Source organism: Notothenia coriiceps, unplaced genomic scaffold (genome assembly GCF_000735185.1).
Source record: "Notothenia coriiceps isolate Sejong01 unplaced genomic scaffold, NC01 NC01_scaffold00000661, whole genome shotgun sequence".
Lineage (NCBI taxonomy): Eukaryota > Metazoa > Chordata > Actinopteri > Perciformes > Nototheniidae > Notothenia > Notothenia coriiceps.
This window is the reverse complement of record NW_011333362.1, coordinates 150,784-170,986: the sequence shown is the minus strand read 5'-3', so window position 1 is coordinate 170,986 and position 20,203 is coordinate 150,784. Positions and strand designations below refer to the sequence as shown.

Genomic DNA, 20,203 nt, shown 5'->3' with positions numbered 1-20,203 from the left:
GGGGGGGGGTTTATTCCTCCTCTTTCACACGAGTTCCCGCTGTGCAAAATGATGTGTAAAAATGTTGTCACGCCAAAGAAATCTGAATGCAAATTTCTAAGAATATGAGAGTGAAGGATTGTGGGATAAAACGGTGAAGTGGTTTGAATGTCTTTCTCAATTGGAGTTCTCCACCTCTCCGGATGTCTGTCCTGATTCCTCTCCCCCCCCCGTGTTGTCCCCTGCACTTTTTCCACCCGCCCTCGTCTCCTCTGCGATGGATGCAGGGTGCAACAGGAGGCCATTTGCCTTTATATCACATAATGTGCTCGCTGCTCTTATGACCGGGCAAACAGCATGGCGTCAACATGACACTTTGCAGACGCTGTCATCGCAGACCCTCATCCCAAGGCTCATTTCACATGAGACACGAGAGGGGCGGTATTCTAACATCTTCAATATCCCCTCACCATTTTCCTCCTTCTATATGTCCACCTGGAGTCCTTCTTATTTCATGACTTTCATCATCCCCAGAAACGTCAAAAGAGGCAAAGCTAAAATAAATTCAGGACACATTTCCTCCCAAAGTCTGAGGAACATTTTCTATCCCCCCTCTGCCTCATGTTTTGCATTTCAAAGAGCACTGGTGGTGGTTTTCCAAGTGTGTCCAATGAACTTTTTCTTGTGTTACTCGTCTTCATTAAGGATAATGTGACGGATCAGATCCTGCAGAATGCAGAGGTGCTGCTGAAGAAGCTGGGAACCAGGGACAATGTGAAGGTAATATATTCATATTTGTATGAATTACCATTTGTTCTGCTGTGTGAGTGCATCCAATCAGATGAAGGTTTGATGAGCTCTCAGGTTGAATTAAGCACCTAAACCTGCTCTACTTATGTGTCAGGATTGTTTTATATGAATAAATATAGCTGAAAAATAACAGCAACTGACAACCAAAAATTATATTTAGGCAGTGTTCAGTTTGTGTGTAAGTGGAATAAATGTCAGTTAATATCTCCGGCTTTTCCATCTCAAAGCAGAGTTTTGCTCCTCCCTAAAACACGCCGGTGTTTGAAGTCTTTTCAGAAGTGAGAATGCAGATGCATCGTCCCGTATCTGCTCACATTTCCTCACTCCCTCGTGCATTTAGCAGGCGTCTGCTGCTCTTTATCTTCAAAACATCAAATGACCTTTCACAAAGTACAGGATGAGGGAAAACCATAGGGAAAACACTTTGATGGAAACAATATCGATTTGTATGTGAGATACAGCAAGAGAGACAAAGAGTGTGTGTGTGTGTGTGTGTGTGTGTGTGTGTGTGTGTGTGTGTGTGTGATGTAAGGCTGACACTCTCCACTCTTAATTAGCTGCACTATCAGCGGGGAGTCCTCCCTCAAAGTCTTTCATCTTCTTCTTCTTCTTCTTCTTCCTCGCCTCACTCAGTGCCAAAATGTTTTTCCTCCGTCCCTGCAGCTGCACCACGTTGGGATTTAAGTCTCTGCGGCCCCTTCTCTTCTCTGAAATGAAACAGTAATGTTTGTCAGCTCTGTTGCTTATTCCTTCAGATCAGTGTGCTGCCCCCACTGATTTTGGAGGGACCCTTCGACCCCTCTCATCTCATAGTGGGCTTTTTTGTGCAGCAAGTGGATGGAAATTGACACGCATACAAATACAAAGGAAACTAGAAGACCTCCACCAAGGATCTGGTCGTTATGTTATCCTGCTACGGTGGCCCACAACATGTCCATCAGGAAAAATGCCCAGCAGCTTGAAAACGATGCAAATATAAAAACATAAATCTGACAAAACACATTGAATGAAGCAAATGAAGAAACACCGACGTGATTCCTTCCAGTATGATGGCAGATCTGCTGTCAGCTAGCTAGCTAATCTTTCAGAATGAATCATGTGAACACATTGTTCAAATAAGCCGATAACACTTTTTTTTATTTTTAGGTACTTTTCCAACAACAGTGACAGTTGGCTAACGTCTTCAAGCACGCCAGTCCCAGCTGTGTGCGGACACTTTTTAGTGTCCCCTGGTTTTTAGCTTTTTGCAGCATTTTGTTTTTGCAGCGTTTTGTTTATGCAGTGCTTTTAATGAACTCGTGCACATGTTTCGTCAAATAGGTGAATGTTTTGGCACATTTGTGTTTTTATATTTGCATTGTTTCTGAAGATGCAACAAATTTTTCCTGATGGAAATGTTTTTGGCCTCTGTAGCGCGGTTGCAATTCTCACCGTATGTTGCACAATGATGCAGAGGAACCTTGGGGGCAGCTTCAATTGAAATGGCAACTTGTCACTTGCAATGCTTTTTAGTGTTCTCAATGTGTGGAATAACTGACGCTTTTCTGTTATTATATGTTCTCTTTGCATGTTTCTGCAAAGAGCCCTTCACAACAGTTCATTGTAACCAGCAGACATAGGCTGTCCAGTATGTATTGTGTGCCTTTCTATGCTACTTCACTTTCTTGTTATTCAGTGAGAAAAACATCCATTTCAGATGGTTTAAAGGCAGCTTAAGTCCAGATGTCTTGGTAACCTTTCTGGAAATCGATGTTAAATCTCTCTCTCCTTTATGTATCCCGGCTGGATGAATGGCTGTAGTTGCCAGGAGACATGTTATAAAAAGCTCCTCTTTCCCTACAGGTGTGGTTCTACAACCAGGCGTGGCATGGCATGGCATCCTTCCTCAGCGTGGCCAACAACGCCATCCTGAGGGGCAACCTGCCTGCAGGAACGGACCCCCGCAGCTACGGCATCTCCGTGTCCAACCACCCCCTCAACCTCACCAAGGCGCAGCTGTCCTACGCGGTCATGTGAGTCTCACACTCCAGGGAAAGAATGGTTAAAGTCTGGGTTGATACTCATGTGGCTAATACAGATAGTGTATTTCAGCACTTAGACTATAACATTTAGCACTTTTTCCTCTTGCTGAGATACAGGATTTTAGATTTTCTGCAGGGATAAATCAGAGTAACAAAGATGAGTAACAACAGACAAATACAAAATAGACAGATGCATAGCTGACGGTATTGTTTTGCACAGTATGCACAGATGTGGATGCCCCTGGGAGCCCTTAAAGAGGAGGATATACACTTTTCCTATCATGTTTTATCCTAGGAAGCAGCTCCACAGGATAGTCAGGGATTAACGACGATGCTTGATCTCAACATATGGATCTATCTGCTCTGTACGCATTTCATTTTGCAGCATTATCTGTCACTCATCGTGCATTTAGTCTATTTTGAGGTGGTGATCAACACTTCCCATCCCAATGCGGTAAACTCCTGACTTTATAAAGGCAGTCCAGCAGATGCTTCCAATCAGGAACAGTTTTATTCCACCCTGGTCAGGTATTTATGCAGTGACCAGGTGCTGCCGACAGCCTGAGTTAGAGAGGGTGGGTGCAGCGATAATTACGACGGCCTGCCGACAGTAGATCCAGGAGCAGCCTCCTCTTCCTCTCTGATTTACCAACTCCACATTAGCCTGCACACCTCCTCGCTGTTTAATAAGTGTACAGGGCTCACACTCCTCCAGCAGAGGACTAAACAAGATGTAATCCACTTCAATATGTGTCATCGGAATAATAAAGCAGGGACCGCCTCTCGTATTGTTTTGTGATACACCTAACAACCACTTTGACATTTTTCTTTTGGTGAGAAACACGTCTATTTCCAGCACAGACGATGCCAACAATATGGTAGTTTAACACCAGCAGCTAAAGACCCATTGCTAAAGAAAATAGTATTAATAAGATAAGATAAACCCCTTTGGGAAATGCAGGTGTTTTAGCAGGTACATTCAGTGGTAAAACATCTGCAGCAGCCGGGTGCACACGTTGAAGTTTAGCTTATACGTTTTCTTTGTCACTAGTTCTTCGCCTCTTTTGTCAACCGATGCTGTTTCTCCGTGTGGATTTGGCACAGTTCACTTTACTCCAGTAGTTTTTGCTACTTGGGAATAGCTTCTGTACGGTATTTTGTTGAGTTGCCTGGTAGCAAAATGCTCTCTGTATTGCAGTGTATATTTATTGTATTGTGAAAGGGAAACGTATCTCGCGGGCGGACAGATTTTCGGAGTTATAGCAACGATTTTTAACCGAGCTTAACACTGATGGTGTCATTATTTTGCAGACATTACATGCTGCAATCAGCATTACTTCTTAACGATGTCTTTAAAGTAATCATCCCCAATAACAAAAAATCACATTTAAGGGAAAATCAGCCTTTTCAAAGAACTGATGTCCTCCTTAATTGAGCTTTGAGCGGTTATGAGACGGAGTCAATAAGTAATAATCGCACTGCAGCATTAGATTTGAAGAGACACTTTATTTTATTGCTCCTTGCAACCAATTCCAATGCAGGTGATGTCCTGAGCTATCGGATAGTGACGGTGTGCAGATGGAAGGAAAGGCAATATAACTGTTCCCTCACCCTCTGAAAATAATCTCTCATTTTCCTCTCTGCTCTTCAGAAATGTCAGTTTTTTGTCACAGTTTCATTACAGAGATACTCTGAATGTATTCGTTCCTAATTAGCTCAGGACTATCAATTTCTGCTCTGTTGAATTTTATATTTAATTTGATTTCTCATTGGTGTAAGCTACCTGCAAAAACATCCCGTTTAAAAATCGTATCCTGCTGAATTAATTGTAATATGCTTAATATGCATTGTCTCCGTAATACAATGACAAGAGCTTCATATTTGATAATTATCTGCTGCTCTCAGCCCTCCTACACTCGTCTTTTAAAGTTAAAGGGGAGCAATAGAGCCCCCCCCCCTTGCTCTTCTTTATCTCCTCCATTATTACTTAATTAGCAGATTGCTTGTCCTCTTTTCTTCACAGCAATTAGCCTGCTCCCAGCTTCCAGGGTTAGATATGGGCCACAGTCCCCCCCCCTCCCCACTAAATGATTTCATATTTATGTCTTCTAATTGCGTCTGCTTGGCGCTGATAAATACAGCCACACAGGGTGACTTACTTAATATGCTAATTACACAGCAGGGAGTCATGTGAGGGTGATGGTGGGGGTTAAAAGAAGACGCCACAGTGATAATTATTAGAAGGCACAAATGAAGATATATGACGGGGGCAGGGGGAGTTCAGCGTCCCCTGAAGAGGGAGAGACGATTTGTTTCTAACATGAAAAGAGGAGAGGGCTATCTACAAGATTTAGAAATCTTGTCTTCACCTGTTGACCTTGCAAAATGCTTTTTTTAAATGCTTTTTTCTTACACACAAACATTGTCTATAATAGCCATCAGTACTCAGACACGCCTGAAACATTAGCAATGTAGGAAATATTATAGGTTAAATCTTCATAAAGTAATAAGGTTAATTACCTTCCAGGAAATGCCCCCCATGCCTGAAACGCCTCCTTTGGACTCCTTTGTTTACTTCCGGAACATAGTGACAGCTATAAGGAGCACTTGCGCTCCCATTGGCTTGCGCTCCAACACATTGTATGTAATAGGCTAGGGGGCAGGGAATCTTTACGTGGTTGACGGAGGGTGAAAGAAGGTAGTATGAGAAAAATAAAGATCATTTTGAGCCTTAAAGAAAGAAAATATGTCACAGATGAGGCACATCCTACTTATCTGAAGCTGAAAATGAGCAGAATATTTCCCCTTTAATCACTTTCAATGGAGGCATAACAACACTTTGATTTATATGAAGTTGCGTTGGTGTTGGGATCAGGGGGTCACAGGTTCAAACCCCACTGCAGTCAGCATGTCGTTGTGTCCCTGGGCAAGACACTTCACCCCAGATTGCTCCTGTGTCCACAGTATTGAGTATGTAAGTCGCTTTGGATAAAAGTGTCTAACATGTAACGTAATGTTGTGTTAAAGTTCTGTATTTCCTAAAGATATCTCCTCCTGATAAAGAGCACCTCAAAGTAGCGAGGTGACATACCGTAATTTTCGGACTATAAGCCGCGCCTATTTCCCTATTTTTCGACGCTGCGGTTTAACGGTGCGGCTAATCTATGGATTTTTACAGCTAACGGCCAACACCTTTAACTCTATGGGCTCTATGGCCGGTCCGCGGACCCCCACCTTTAAGCGGCGGGTTCCAGCAGGAAAAGCTGGAGGCCGGAAAAGAGTGAGACAGGTAGCGCGCAAAAGTAAAAGTGGAACCGAGAGTGGTATGCCGCTGCTGCGGCTTATATTCAGGTGCGGCTTATAGTTCGAAAATTAGGGTACTTTATATTATATAAATGCAGTAAAAACCATATGATAATGTACCTGTGCTGTAATAAGAGCACTAACAATAAGTCAATGCACATTCAAATAATTGCTAGATTCTTTGATAAAGTTGAGGTGGTTGTTTTCAGCCTCTAAAGAGGTGTATCGCTTCATTGTGTTTAATATCCTATTAAAGTGAATATCTTTGGGTAAAGATTATTAAAATAACCTTAACCTTGGACTTTGAGAATATAATTGTATTGAAATCGTTTCCTTTGTGTTTTTTTCACATCCAAAAATATATTTTCAGAGCGGAATTCACCATCTTTGTCCAAATCTTTACAGAAATGAGGTTCATGGACAGAGCTTTACTTCCTCTTCTCTTCTTCTACACACTTACATCCCTCTATCTACCTCTTGTTTGCTGTTCTCCTTCTCTATCAGGGCCACGACTTCCACCGACGTGTTGGTGTCCATCTGCGTTATCTTCGCCATGTCCTTCATCCCGGCCAGCTTCGTCCTCTTCCTCATCCAGGAGAGGGTGAACAAAGCCAAACATCTGCAGTTTGTCAGCGGAGTCAACCCCGCCGTGTACTGGCTGGCCAACTTCGCCTGGGACATGGTGAGGACGAGGACACTTTTTTATGAAGCAATTTAAACCTAAATAGTGCATACTATCTAAAGCTAAAGTGTACATATACAATGCAAAGTGAAATTTGTTTAATAATGGAATTTGTCCTCCTTAATGTTACAAATTGTGTTTCAAGGGGATACTGTACAAATGTATGTGTAATGCTGTTATCCTGAAACACCTGTGCAAGTTTGTCTGCAATAATCAGTTTCTACCTTATTTAAAATGTCTTTATAAACTTTATTATAACTTTATATAACTTAAAAAGAGTATTCTGATACGAACAAACAAGAAAAATCCCTCCAAAGCTCTCATTAATGCTGTGGCCTATTTACATGCTGAATAAAATCTAGGTAAATTATGATATAATGATAATTTGCCTCATAAACACTCAAGTTCCAGAGTCTATGGCCTCATTTCACCCCAGTGTTATATCTACTGTAGCCTCCCTCAGTCTGTATGTAAAGAGCCCTCAGTCTGTAATTGATAACGCCGCTCTGACACCGGGGGCTTCTGGGAAATGTGAACGGAGCAGCGCTTATTGGGCGTAATTATAGACAGCGCTGCCCCTGCCGGTTACCCTGTGCAGGCTCACTGGCAGCTCCCCTCGGGCGTAATGGAAGTAAACACCTCTGGAGAAGAAATGGCATCATCATTATGGAGGAAGGATAAATAACGTCTGAGGGAGAGACAAATGTTCCCCAGAGCCAACCTGTAGCCCGCAGCGCTCTGCATTGACACACACGCAGATAAATAAATAAACATGCTTCATTATATCCTATTCTCATCATTTATTCACCAGTGGAAAACACAGGGTTTGTTTGAAGCAGCCAGAGGGCATATTGAAAAAAATGTTTTTCTTTGCTGAAAATGATTGTTCAGAACAAGCGACCTCTCGTCCCGAGAGCAGAGGATGTGTCTGATATTCACTGACTTCGTTATGCAATTCTGTATAAATATGAAAAGCAAACACCTGTTCTCTGCGCCTGACGGGATATTTTCTTCTTTGCTTGTTTTTATTATTTTTCCCCGACAGTGTAACTACATCGTCCCGTGCTTGATAGTGATCGTGATCTTCCTCTGCTTCCAACAAAAAGCCTACGTTTCCCCCCCCAACCTTCCTGCTCTGATTCTGCTGCTCCTATTGTATGGGTAAGTACATGGCCATGCAGCCTGGAACATTAGCCCTGCACATAGATCATCAAAGTATCCTCACTATTTACCAACAACTGATATTTACAAAAGAGAGGAGGGATACCTGCCGGCTGTGATTGGTTGTTCGGTGTCACATGACAGGCGGTCAAGTTAGCAAGTTAAATAGGCGAGGATTGACGTTAGCCGTGCACAAAATGTATCATCTTCTCATCCAAGTCAATCTGATATGTATGCGAGATAAACCCCACTAACCCATAGAGTTAAATGTGATTCGTGTTTTTTGTGCCATTTATGACGTTGACTGATATTGTAGCTAACTCCGGTGTGTTGTGTCTTGCAGGTGGTCCATCACCCCCATGATGTACCCCGCCTCCTTCTTCTTCAGCGTGCCCAGCACAGCGTACGTGGTGCTGACCTGCATCAACCTCTTTATCGGGATCAACGGCAGCCTCGCCACCTTCATCATGGAGCTCTTTAATGACGATGTAAGCTGCACACACACACACACACACACACACACACACACACACACACACACACACACACACACACACACACACACACACACACACACACACACACACACTAAAATACACAGTCTCTGGGTAAAACATGCATGAATTCCCTGTTCTATCCCAGTTTCCTGTGAAGCAGTGGGGGTTAGACTCTTAATAAAAAATGTATTTGGAAGCTATAGCAGTAATTGACTTGAATGAAAGATAAACAAGTTTTGAAAGCACGTGGGAGGAGTGTGCACCCACCTTCTCTAACTTTTAATATATTTTCCTTTATCCTCAAGGATTTTTCAAAGGAGTTATTTTCCCTATTCTCTTTAATGTTTAATCGTTTGGTGGGAGTTCGGTCTTCGGAGAACTTTCCCTCATCCATCTTTCAGCGAGCGTTCATTTGAACTGCTTCAGTCTCCAGGGATAACAGGACAAAGACACAAAAAGAAATCTGCATGAGAAATGGAGAGCCTGTCAGTCATTTTACTTTTGATTAGAATTTAAGTAACATTTCATAAAAATAAGTCTTCTCCTTCTAAACAGGTGCTTATACTTTATTGCTATTTTCCTGATTTGAAAACATGCCATTTTCTTCCGATCACTCCTTGTCTGCAGACTCATTGTCACTCACTCACATCGCTGTACATCAGAAAGAGGATTGTCCTCCTGCCGCACCCACCCTCCAGTCCGCCTCCATGTTTTCCTCTGGCGCCGCTCGCTGTGCTCGGGCTGCTTCCTGTCTCCTAACGATGCTCCTCGTTAGCATCCTGATTCCATTTCCACAAACATTCATTACCAATTTGTATTTTCTCTCCTCTGCTTTCACTTTATTTATCTGTGAGAGGAGCATATTACTCATAATTTAATGGACGGCATGTGGCTCGGAGACACATTTACGGCTTTCTACTCTTGTCCGAAGCATTAGGGACAGAGATAGTGCTTCTCTCAGACTCTCGGGGACAGAGGTCTGCTGTAATTCTGATAATCTGACTTGATTTCACCGCTGATAGAGGTCCACATCCATCAGAAAATACTCAAGCTCCAGACTGAAGCGAGGTTTCCCCTGAAGAAGCTTGATCCCTGTGAGGCATCAATCCCAGCATGCTTTGCAGCAGCAGAGGTGTGGCTTCCTATATACAGAAGTGGAGGAAGTCCTATGGTTTTACAAAATGATACATTGAAGCCTGATACAGGATAAATAATGTCAACTTAATGACAGGTCTCTCAATGTGTTGATACTCACTCAGTGTGTGACCTGGGGCTGTTTAGATAAACACAAAGCTGATATCCGGATATCCATACGTCACCACAACTTCTCCGGCCATCACTTCACTCTGCTGTCTTACATTAACATGGTCATTATTACGCTACCTACTGCCAATGGAAAAGTCTTTAATTACTTAGCCAGCAGCTGCATTGCAGGAACAGACACTCAGCAACCGGACGATTTCTCACAGCACACTTGACAATCTCTCATGGCAAAAATCACTGGTATAGAGAAGTTTAAGGAAGCATGAAATGGAAATAGTCAAGGACCTCTGGAGTACACTACTTTAGTAAATGTAGTGCCAATATAAAGTCCAGCATCCTGTGTTAGCAGAATGTTTAAAGGGGACACATTGTGCTCATTGATGTAAAACATGGATATGATCAGCAGGAAGTGGTGTGTGTTAGCCGTACATGGAGTGTGTGATCCGCAGCATTATGAATGAAGCTGAGCTGTGGGAATAAGCTCAAGTGGCGATGTGGGTCAGATAAGCAACTCGCAGCCTCCGCCATCTTCAAAAGCATTTGAAAATGATTTATGGGAGCGGAGCACAAATGTAAGGAGGACAATTGTGCAGTGTTTCATCATCCCCGACTAAGAGGCTCTTAGATCTGCGTGATGAACACCCAGTCAGAGGACGAGTGTTATTTCACGTATTCATCTCAAATTAGATCCCACTCTTTGCACTGTGTTCCGACACACACACCCAGACAAGTTCAGCACTGTCTGTTGGTCTTTATCGCTGCGAGATCAGTGTTGAAGGTACACAACAGAGGAGCCTTCAACATATCCAAAGACCTGAGTGTATCTATTTGAATATGCGTTGCACATCGGCTCAAAACCACAGGATAAAAATATGCCTGGCATAACATGCAAACAGTAGGTACAGTTAGCCATTGTCATATCTAGGTATACATTCCCTCTGCTAGATGAAAGGTTGTTTTCATATTTAAATAGAAATCCAGCTAGCTCACTGTAATGCAACAATCGGGTTCAAGAAATACACATTTAAATGAATGTTGCTAAATGCACCTCAGGTTCCTCTTAGCATTATCTATTATCCGGATTAACACATTACTGTTAAATACTGTTTTATTTATTTGTTCTGCCTACTTTTGTGTGTAAATACAGGCAACTATCAGAAAGTTACTTATACAGAATATGTAACTTGTTAATTAGTGAACTGTGCAGGATGATGGATTTTAAATATGTTTCATGTATGTGTCTTTATGCTAAGCTAAGCAGCTTTTTCCTCTGGCTTCATGGTTTAAGTTATTTCAATCGTCTCATCTGACACTTTTCTATAAAATAAGCACTTCTTTCACAATGTTAAACCGATCACTTGACAAGCAGACGGATATCTAGTGAAAAAATATCTTTTAAATGTGTCATTACGATTGTTTTTAATGCTTCATGCTCCACTGAAAGCTGCAGAAATCACAGATTCACGCATCATAAATAAATCCTGCCACAACAACAGAAGTATATGTGGAAATTTGAACACAGCTTTAAAGAAAAAGAATGCCTCTTCTTCTGTGCTCGACTTGCCCAAAAACAGAAATGATGAATTTACTCTTCCTCCATGTTTGCAGCAGCTTTGAAGACGATGCTGCAATGAAGCAGTTTGCATAATGCATGAAGCTGCTTTTCGGCGTCATGCCGCGCCAAACCAAGTTATATTTTGTCTTCTGCATTTCCCTTCTTCCCTGATATTCTGTACTTCCTTTTCTGAGCAGATTTATAGCCCAGAACATTTGATTCATTATATATTTTGTGCTTTACTGGGCTGCCATTGCATCTGGTCCTCAGGGGGGGAGGAAAGATCAAAATGTGGGGAGTCGGGAAACGTCCTGCTGAGATAAGATTTTTTACAACAACATGCTCCAGCTTTGTGTTTTTGTGTATCTGTGTGGTTGTTCCCAACACACACACACACACACACACACACACACACACACACACACACACACACACACACACACACACACACACACACACACACATCTGTAGGTGTCTCCTTCATCTCCTTGCTAACATCTGCTCACCCTCCTCACTGATCACGTTAACATGAACCAAACTCCAGCAAAGCAAGGTGGATGGACTCCTGAGCTGTGCGTCCTCAGTGCAGTTGAAGTGCAGCATGTTTAATTACCCACGCTGCACCACGCCTTCACGCCGCTGGCTCAACACATTGTTCGTGATGATTCCCAGCCCCTGTGAATATTTAAAGCTCATACCTGCATCTAATCTGTGTCTTGTTGTGTGTTTTCCCCCTATCAGAATGTGTCCCGCATCAACGACATCGTGAAGCAGGTGCTGCTCATCTTCCCTCACTTCTGTCTGGGGAGGGGGCTCATCGACATGGCCAAGAACCAGGCCATGGCCACGCTCTTCAGCAACTTCGGTGAGAGAAACCATCAACAAAACAATAATTCTACATGCGTGAGCCTAAACATGCACTTATCCATGTGGTCCTTCATGAAGAGATATGCAATTTGATCAAAAAGGACCAGAAACTCTGTGTATGTAAAGAAAAAATGCTATTCTTTGCCTCAGTGTTTACTTGCTAACCGTCAAAGGATCCAAAAGCATTGCTGTGTTTCTTTCTTCTTACTGTACATCAGCATAATAGTGTGTAAACATTGTCAGAAGAGCCCATCATATGATCGGGTGCATGCAGGGGAACCAACACAATTATGACATTGAAACACACCAATTGGCCACAGACTAAACAAATTACGTAATAAATGAGACCAACCCTCTTTATTATAAAGTTTCTATTGTATCTGTTACTTCCCTTCTCTTGCTGCTAAGTCCTCACATGGTGTCTAAATAACGTCCACAGTTTACCCTCAATATAAAAAGTAGTAAAAGCATTCTCCTCTCACCGGTATATTAAAACATGTATTTATAACCTCCATTTACATTAAAGTGACACTATTATTCTTATTTAAGATGCCAAACACCAACAGGAGACATATTTGCGTGGTGACTCCTCCTGTGGGGCTTCATGCGTGAGGAGAGGGGCCATCGAGAGGCAAAGTGGCCGATGAAAGAGGAAGAGGAGGCTGATGTGTGGAGGGATGGAGCAGGAAATAGTGGCTTGAGGAATGATTTTTTTCAGTGGTGTTGGAGAGCAGGAAGAGAAAAGCAATCACGTCTGAAAGGCTGATGTGTGGAGAGGGCTATTTACCGGAGAATGAGAGTGAAAGCGCTTTTCCCGTCGACTTACTCTGCCCCTCGGGCTCCAGGGTGGAGAGTCTGAGAGGGAGGACAATGATTAGAGCTGAGACGTGAAAATTACAGGATATCAGTGAGCTCCTCACATCACATAGGTGACAGCTCTTCTTTATATTTTATTTTTAAGGCTAAGTGGCATTTTAAACTGCTGGCTTTCATTGGTGAAAATGTCTCGAGAACACTTCAAAGAGCTGACACATTCACAACTTTTCACTGAGACGTCTCTGGCTGCTTATGAAAGGCAACACGCGTCTGGAAGTGGCAATGTCTCTGCTGAAACACTCTTGAGTGTGCAGATGAGGGCTGGATTTGAAATGGAAATGACACACAGCGCTAATGCTTTTCATTATTCACATGTGTTTGTTTTTTCAGGGGAGGACCGTTTCCAGGACCCGCTGAGTTGGGACATGGTGGGGAAGAATCTGTGCGCCATGTCCATCCAGGGAGCCGTCATGTTCACCGTCACCATCCTCATCCAGTACAAGTTCTTCTGCAAGCCCCGGTAAACAAATATGTCCACAGTCAAGAACTCAAAACTTTTATAAAAAAGAAAAATAGGTTTATAACTGTTTGAAATCTTGTTTCCAAGAGTTTCAGATCAGAATGTCAGACCAGTCAGCTCCCTTTGGACTTTGAGACACTGGGATGGACTTTCGTCAATATGTTCTCAAATTTTATACAAATGTAAAATAGAAAAGAATCTCCAAATGATTGCTAAATGAAAATAATCGTTATTTGCGTCAGTATTTGTTTCAGTCAGATGAACCTTCCCCCTCTATTTTCCACATTAGTCATGTACTATTCATTTATTTTGTGTAAAATATCAGTTTGTCAAATACTCCCCATTTATTTATTTTTCTGTTTACTTGCTCTAAAAGCAAGGTTGCTATGGAAACTGTGGCTGGTCCTGTTTATGAAAAATGGTTGAGATAGTTTCACTGAGTTTAATCTTTAACCGGGATAATTTGTGCGATGGTTCATGTTCATTTGAATGATGGGGTGTTCAGTAAACCACGCTGACTCCTTCTTCCCCTCTCGGTGACAGGCTGGTTTCAGGGAAGTCTTTATCAGGGGAGGAGAAGGAGGACGTCGACGTGGCGCGGGAACGAGAGCGTGTGCACGGAGGCGGAGCGCAGAGCGACCTGCTGAGGATCTGTGACCTCACCAAGGTAAACTGCTGCGTCATTTGAAAAAGAGTCTTCCACTCTTTGTCATCAGAGGTGGATACATTGCTTTATTTTTCTTCAGGACGGTGACCTCTGTATGCATATCCTTAACGTCCTTCACCAATAACTCTTTCTAAATGTCCTTTCTTGCAATCATTTCCCCTCTGCTCAGGCCTTATTTATTCTGTATAAGCTTTTTTTTGTATATTGTTTTGTGTGTGTGGGCAGCTGGAGTTTCTCCCTGTTGCACATGCATTATTCAGTTCAGATGTGGTGCAGCTGGGAACCTTCACAACCATCAGCAGTGAGCGTGAGAACAAACAGAGTGCATTCTGGGAGATTAGAGGTCTCTGCTCCTCTTGTAGCAGGTGAAGCTGCAGACATTACTGTAGTGCTTCCTCTGTGGGCAGATGTTGCTTCTCGTGGGCAGCAGCTGGATGATCTTCTCGCCTCTTTCTTCATTCCTCTTCTTCTCCTCACTGACTGTAATTTATAAAGTGGTGTAAACTTCCCTTCACCTCCACAGCTGTAGAGATATTGGATTAGCTTTGAGGCTGCTTCACACACATCTTACGTTTTCTTTTCCTAAGATGCGACACACACACACACACACACACACACACATCAGGATTCCTCACCCCACAGCTGTGGCCCATCCATTTGGGTGGAGATAGCAGATTGATCAATGGGCGCGCTACTGACATAAATCTGAGCATGGCTCTGGAGCGATCGACAGGCCATCAATCATGTGTCATCGTCCCGCTCCTCCTCTTCCTCTCCCTGCAGCCGCTCACCTCTTAGCCGCTGAATTAGCGAGCGCTGTGTAATCGATGGAGGCGGTGATGGGAGTGTGTCCGTCTGCAGGGCCCGGGGCTGTCACTTTAACCTTCCCGTCACTCACTCACTCACACACACAGGAAGTTTTACAGAAGCTCTGACAGCCGTTTGACTTCAGACTAATGAGGGAAGAGTTGCACTTCATCTCAAAGTGTAGTAAATCAAAATGTATTCAATCTTAAATGTCTTGCATGTCAAAATAAAAAAGCAAATAGAAAATTAAAGCAAGTTATAATATAAAAAGATTGGTATAAAAAACAAAAAGTCAAGTGCAAAAGAAACACATAACAAAAATGACTTTTATATACTTTTTTTTAAATCAGACGTCAAAATGCAAACAGCATGCCTATTAAAAATAGTTCATATAGAATAAAACAGGTATAAATTACAAAATAAAATAATTGAAGCAACAGCACATTGTATGATATAAATGGTTTGGGCAAAAGAAAATATGAAAACAATGCGAGTAAACATAGACACTTTAATTATCACTTTGTACCGCATTAACATATATTATTACTCAAACCACTTTTGCACAATTACCGTTGTTAAATGCCGTGAAATGCTGGAACATGTGGCTGAGTTTCTTCACCTCGTACTGCTGAGTCATGAGTGCAAAGGATGGTCCGTGCATAGGTGGCGCCTTGAGAGATAAAGCCGAGTCACTGTTTGCTACCTGAGCATTTGAAGCCGAGTGTAAACCTCTCAGCCGTCTGCTGTGATGATATGCTGATGTGACAGCTGCTGTGCGCTGCAGACTGAGGGGAGTTATCCTTTAATTGCCTCCTCCGTGCTGCTCTGATTTGGCTTTAGCGCGCCACACTGCCACTAAGAGCAGTTTGTGTGATCCAGGTTGATGCCAGATGGCTCTGGCAGAGACATGGATCTCTGCTTTGATGTTCCCACTGTGGAAATAAATGCTGTGTCATTGTTTGTCAGGCTGCAGCAGCACTCTAAGATTCACATTTCCCTGGAAGCAATGCGGCTTTTTCCACTGAGCAACATGTGCTGTCACTTTTTTTGGTTTGACGAACATTCAGTGACTCACAGCACGCGTTTGCACCTGTCGGCCACCGTAGGGACATCATGCTTTCTATCTTATGTCCTCCATGTTTATTAACACTGGGGACATTAGATGAACGTACAATGTGTGCTTCTTATTGAAGGTATTGTAGTGCCGACAGCTCTCCTCATGCTAATGTTCACTTCCTGTGCAATAGGCTCGTTTTTTTTTACAACCGTTTCCCATCTGGCTTCCTCTAAATGTTGCAAATGATCTCTTCTTGTTAATGTCTCCGCCATCACTTTCTCTGCCTCCCTGCTTCTCTTCCCACCTGCTCCTTCCTCCCGTCATATTTCCTCCTCCTCCTCCTCCTCCTCCTCCTCCTCCCGTTCTCTCTCTGGCTGGTTGATTCATTTCATCTCCTCCTCCCTGCAGGTGTATTCTCGGAGGAGCTCTCCCGCTGTGGATCGGCTCTGTGTGGGAGTACCTGCTGCAGAGGTAAGCCAAATGCTGTGGGAGGACACACACACACATATATACATTCTCCAGCTCACACACTGTTTGACCATGTTACAACACTCTATGTAAAATTCCAGAGCGTTCGGAAAAACTATTCCATTCTCTTTGTCTGTGAAATAAAATGCAGATATTAATTGACTAAACAAACAAACCAAATGAATATTAATGATAACATTTACACAATATTGACAGACGAGAGCAGAGGTTCTCTTTGATTACAGTTTGCAGTTATTCCACTAATATTTAAATGTTGGCCTTTGCCTTTTCCTGAGTGGATTCAAAGTCTCTCCCAGAGCCTGCAGAGAGGAGGCGTTAGCAGCAACACTGATCCCCTTATCACCTCCTTCTCTGACACTGTGCTGCAGAGTCTGAGATGCTCAGAAATATGCCAATTACCACTGAGAAACGACATCAGCCAAATACGGCAAAGTCAACTTTTACTAAACATTAACTTAGGAACTGAAGTCAGGAGGAGTCTGATATAAATCATTCTTCTCCTGTGTTTATGACTTTGGTTGAAAGCAGGTTATAACTAAATGTGTTGCTGGTGAAAAAATGTCTTGTAATGTTGTTGTAATAATCATCACAGCCACAAGAGGCACTAAAGCACTTCCTCATAGTCTTTCAACACTATTTTTCATTCCTTTATCCACTCTAATTCTATAGAACACACTACACTTTTGTTAATGTCGCAGAACTCTTTGAGATGTATATATATTTTTAAACAATTTTCCCCTTGTTTCAAAATGTATTTTTTTCACGTGCAAAACGTTTTACTTTATCTAATTAAAAAAAAGTAAGAGACTTGAAAAGTGTACAGTTTTCTCACTTGCATCTCACGGCATCGTGTTAAACAACATGTGTGTAAATGGATGGCCTGTCAGTGTGAAGCCTCCTCTCTCATTATAAGATATCTTACCCCACACACTGGACCTGGGTCTTGATGTAAACACGGTGTGAGATGCTGACAGCGGTCGTGCTCTCGGTCTCTGCGCTGGGATCCGTCCTGCCGGCCTCTGTGTGCTCAGCGTCAGTGTAAACCAAACGTAAATGCCAGAGGAAGATTGGGATTCACTGATCACACACCGCATTCTGCTGCATGCATTATTTACATCAAGACCAGCCCTCTGCAAAGCATGCACAAGCACAGGTCACAAATAAGCAGGGATCAGTGAGTGACAGGAATCAAGTATTCATGAGGAGGGGTCACATGATGCCGAGAGGAAGTAAAATCATCCTCAGTTGAGTTTGTAGAGAAGAAGCGCTGTAGGTCCCTGTGTGGCTGCTTTGTTGATTCAGTGTGTGTTGTTGTATTTGTTATTTCTGCTAAACACAGACCCAGTCATGCATACAAACCGTAGTTTCAATTATACTGCACGCTGGGAACAAACATGTACACTGGATAAACTTCATTATCGGGGTTTTGAAAGGAAGGAAAACATCATATTTGAAATGTCACACGGCATTAGCGCCTGCTGAGTTTCTAACGGAGGCCTTCCCGTTTCTCCGGCAGTGTTTCGGCTTGCTGGGAATCAACGGGGCCGGGAAGACCACCACCTTCAAGATGCTGACGGGAGACATCCCCGTCTCCGGAGGGGAGGCTTTCCTAAACGGGTACAGGTGAGGATGAGTCCCTAAGAGCGGAGAAACTCCTCATGATTAGCCACCCAACATGGAGAAGGAGCTCAGCTGTTTTCAGCTCGCACTCAGCTTTCTATTCCTCCCTCAGGTTGAGTTTTTGTCTGCCCACTTTTCAACTGTGCTCCTCTCATGTTGTCTCCTCGCTGTGATATTCTCTGTTCCTCACATATTTCATTCCTTTTCACATCCTCGCACTGCACTGTGCTGTTTTTGTCTCTGCCTTACCGAATCAGTCAGAGGAAACGTCTGTACATGCCAAAAAGAAACTCCTGAGCTTTTGAGGAAAAGCTGGCTTTCTCTCCTTTATTTTTAGGAACAAACCTCCTCCACACTCTGCGCGCTGCAGCGGTGGGTTGTGGTCGCTAACGCTTCATTTGTTCATTTCTACATGCGGTTATTGAGTGAGGTCTAACACAGAACTGCTAATGTTTATAAATGTGAGGATCAGAGAGGAATCCCAGAAGCCTTCAGAGGAAACAACACCTGAAAAGAGTTCTGTCCTGCTCTGTATGCAGCGCGTTGTGTGTTCTGTGTATTGGAAGAGGAGTTATGGGCAGCAGAGAAGAAGAGGAGGTACATCTGCAGCTCTGTTATAATGCTTCAGAAACAGAAGCTAGTGTGCTAACAGCAGCAGCGACTCGTTGTAGAAAAAAACGATTTTAAAACGACTTAAATAGGCATGAACACATTTACAACAAAAACAAGGAATAGGTCAGTTTGTGGAAGATGCCCGTTGTCTTCCATTGTCAGAGAAGAAGATGCATGTGTCATGTCCACACGTTAAATATGAAGAAGGCTCGGTACCAGAACAAACCCCAATTATCTGCGATTATTGATTCTTGATAAATCCCATTTCAGCCGAGGAAGAGTCCCTGCTCTGCTTGTACCGCTGCCGGCATGTTGAGCACATTTCACATGCTATCAATGTTAGGCAAACAAATACTTCTGTGGGCTGATTCTTCTTAATATAAGCCAAGTTAGATGTCATAACACAAGTAGAGATGGCGGTTTTCTGCGGCTTAGTTCAAATCACATTCAGCTCTCAGACTCAATATCTCTCCTGGAAATTACCATTTTGGGAACATAAATATGTCTAACTTTAACAGAAAGTAAGTCAGCGCTAACATTTGCCTGCAGTGCATTATTGCAGGATGTGGAAAGGTGCATGTCTGTACAAAGACATATTAGGCTCTTGTAGGTTAAAGATGACAAGGTGGTCTCCTCTCATCACAGACACAATGTGTATGTTACTGAGGACGAGCATTGAGATGTCCTCCATCATGAACACCTCATCCAAATCACTATTATGCTTTATTTCTCAAAGCGTCTCTTCAGATCCCAGATGCTAACTGAAATAAGCCGATTCTGTAAACCCCTGCACAGGCACTCTATGATCCTAACCTGCTGTTATTTTACTTTCCTCTAGATCAGTGGTTCTCAACTGGTCAGGCCTCGGGACCCACTTTTTACTTGGTCAATACATCGCGACCCAACATTTTGAAGCACTCAAATCTATTCAACAAAAAAACGTGCTGTAATATATACGCTTTTCAGCATACAATATTAATACAAGTGAAGTACAGTGCATATATCCCTTCACAGAACTAAAGTATGCTTTTAAAAAAGGTTTAATGAGATGATGGAATCAAAGCTGAACTATATAAAAAGGCACACGTGCTGATAACCCAACCCCAGCAGGGGGGTCTGGGGGGATTCTCCCCCAGGAGATTTTTAGAAATACTAACATCAACTATGCATTCTGGTACACTCCGAGAAGAAAATAAATAAATCTATTACTACCCGACATATTAATAATATTGTATGCCATTGTTTGTTTTTCACTTTGTTCTGACATCTTGCAGAAGAGTGAAGAGGAGATAGTCTGTGTGACTTACTTTAAATTGTGGGTAAGGGTGATAGCTCCCATTGTTCTGTGACCTGTCAATCATCAAACCGGGGGTCATATTTCATTATGTGTTCATTTTTATCTGAAGTTGTACCCATGGATGTATAAAGAAGAGTTCTACCGCAAAGTTATTCTCCGTGGGGACTTCCGGCAACAATC

General features: G+C 42.8%; 1 protein-coding gene across 1 annotated transcript in view; it reads left to right on the top strand.

The window, feature by feature from the left end:
• LOC104955774 (ATP-binding cassette sub-family A member 1-like) overlaps positions 1–20,203 on the top strand; it is a 38,061-nt gene that overhangs the window by 2,406 nt on the left and 15,452 nt on the right. Inside the window, exons 3-12 of the mRNA XM_010783166.1 lie at positions 685–759; positions 2,632–2,801; positions 6,618–6,795; positions 7,841–7,956; positions 8,300–8,444; positions 12,013–12,136; positions 13,345–13,474; positions 14,018–14,141; positions 16,414–16,476; positions 18,011–18,117. Coding sequence (XP_010781468.1) covers positions 685–759; positions 2,632–2,801; positions 6,618–6,795; positions 7,841–7,956; positions 8,300–8,444; positions 12,013–12,136; positions 13,345–13,474; positions 14,018–14,141; positions 16,414–16,476; positions 18,011–18,117 — 1,232 coding nt within the window. The remainder of the gene's footprint in view (positions 1–684; positions 760–2,631; positions 2,802–6,617; positions 6,796–7,840; positions 7,957–8,299; positions 8,445–12,012; positions 12,137–13,344; positions 13,475–14,017; positions 14,142–16,413; positions 16,477–18,010; positions 18,118–20,203) is intronic.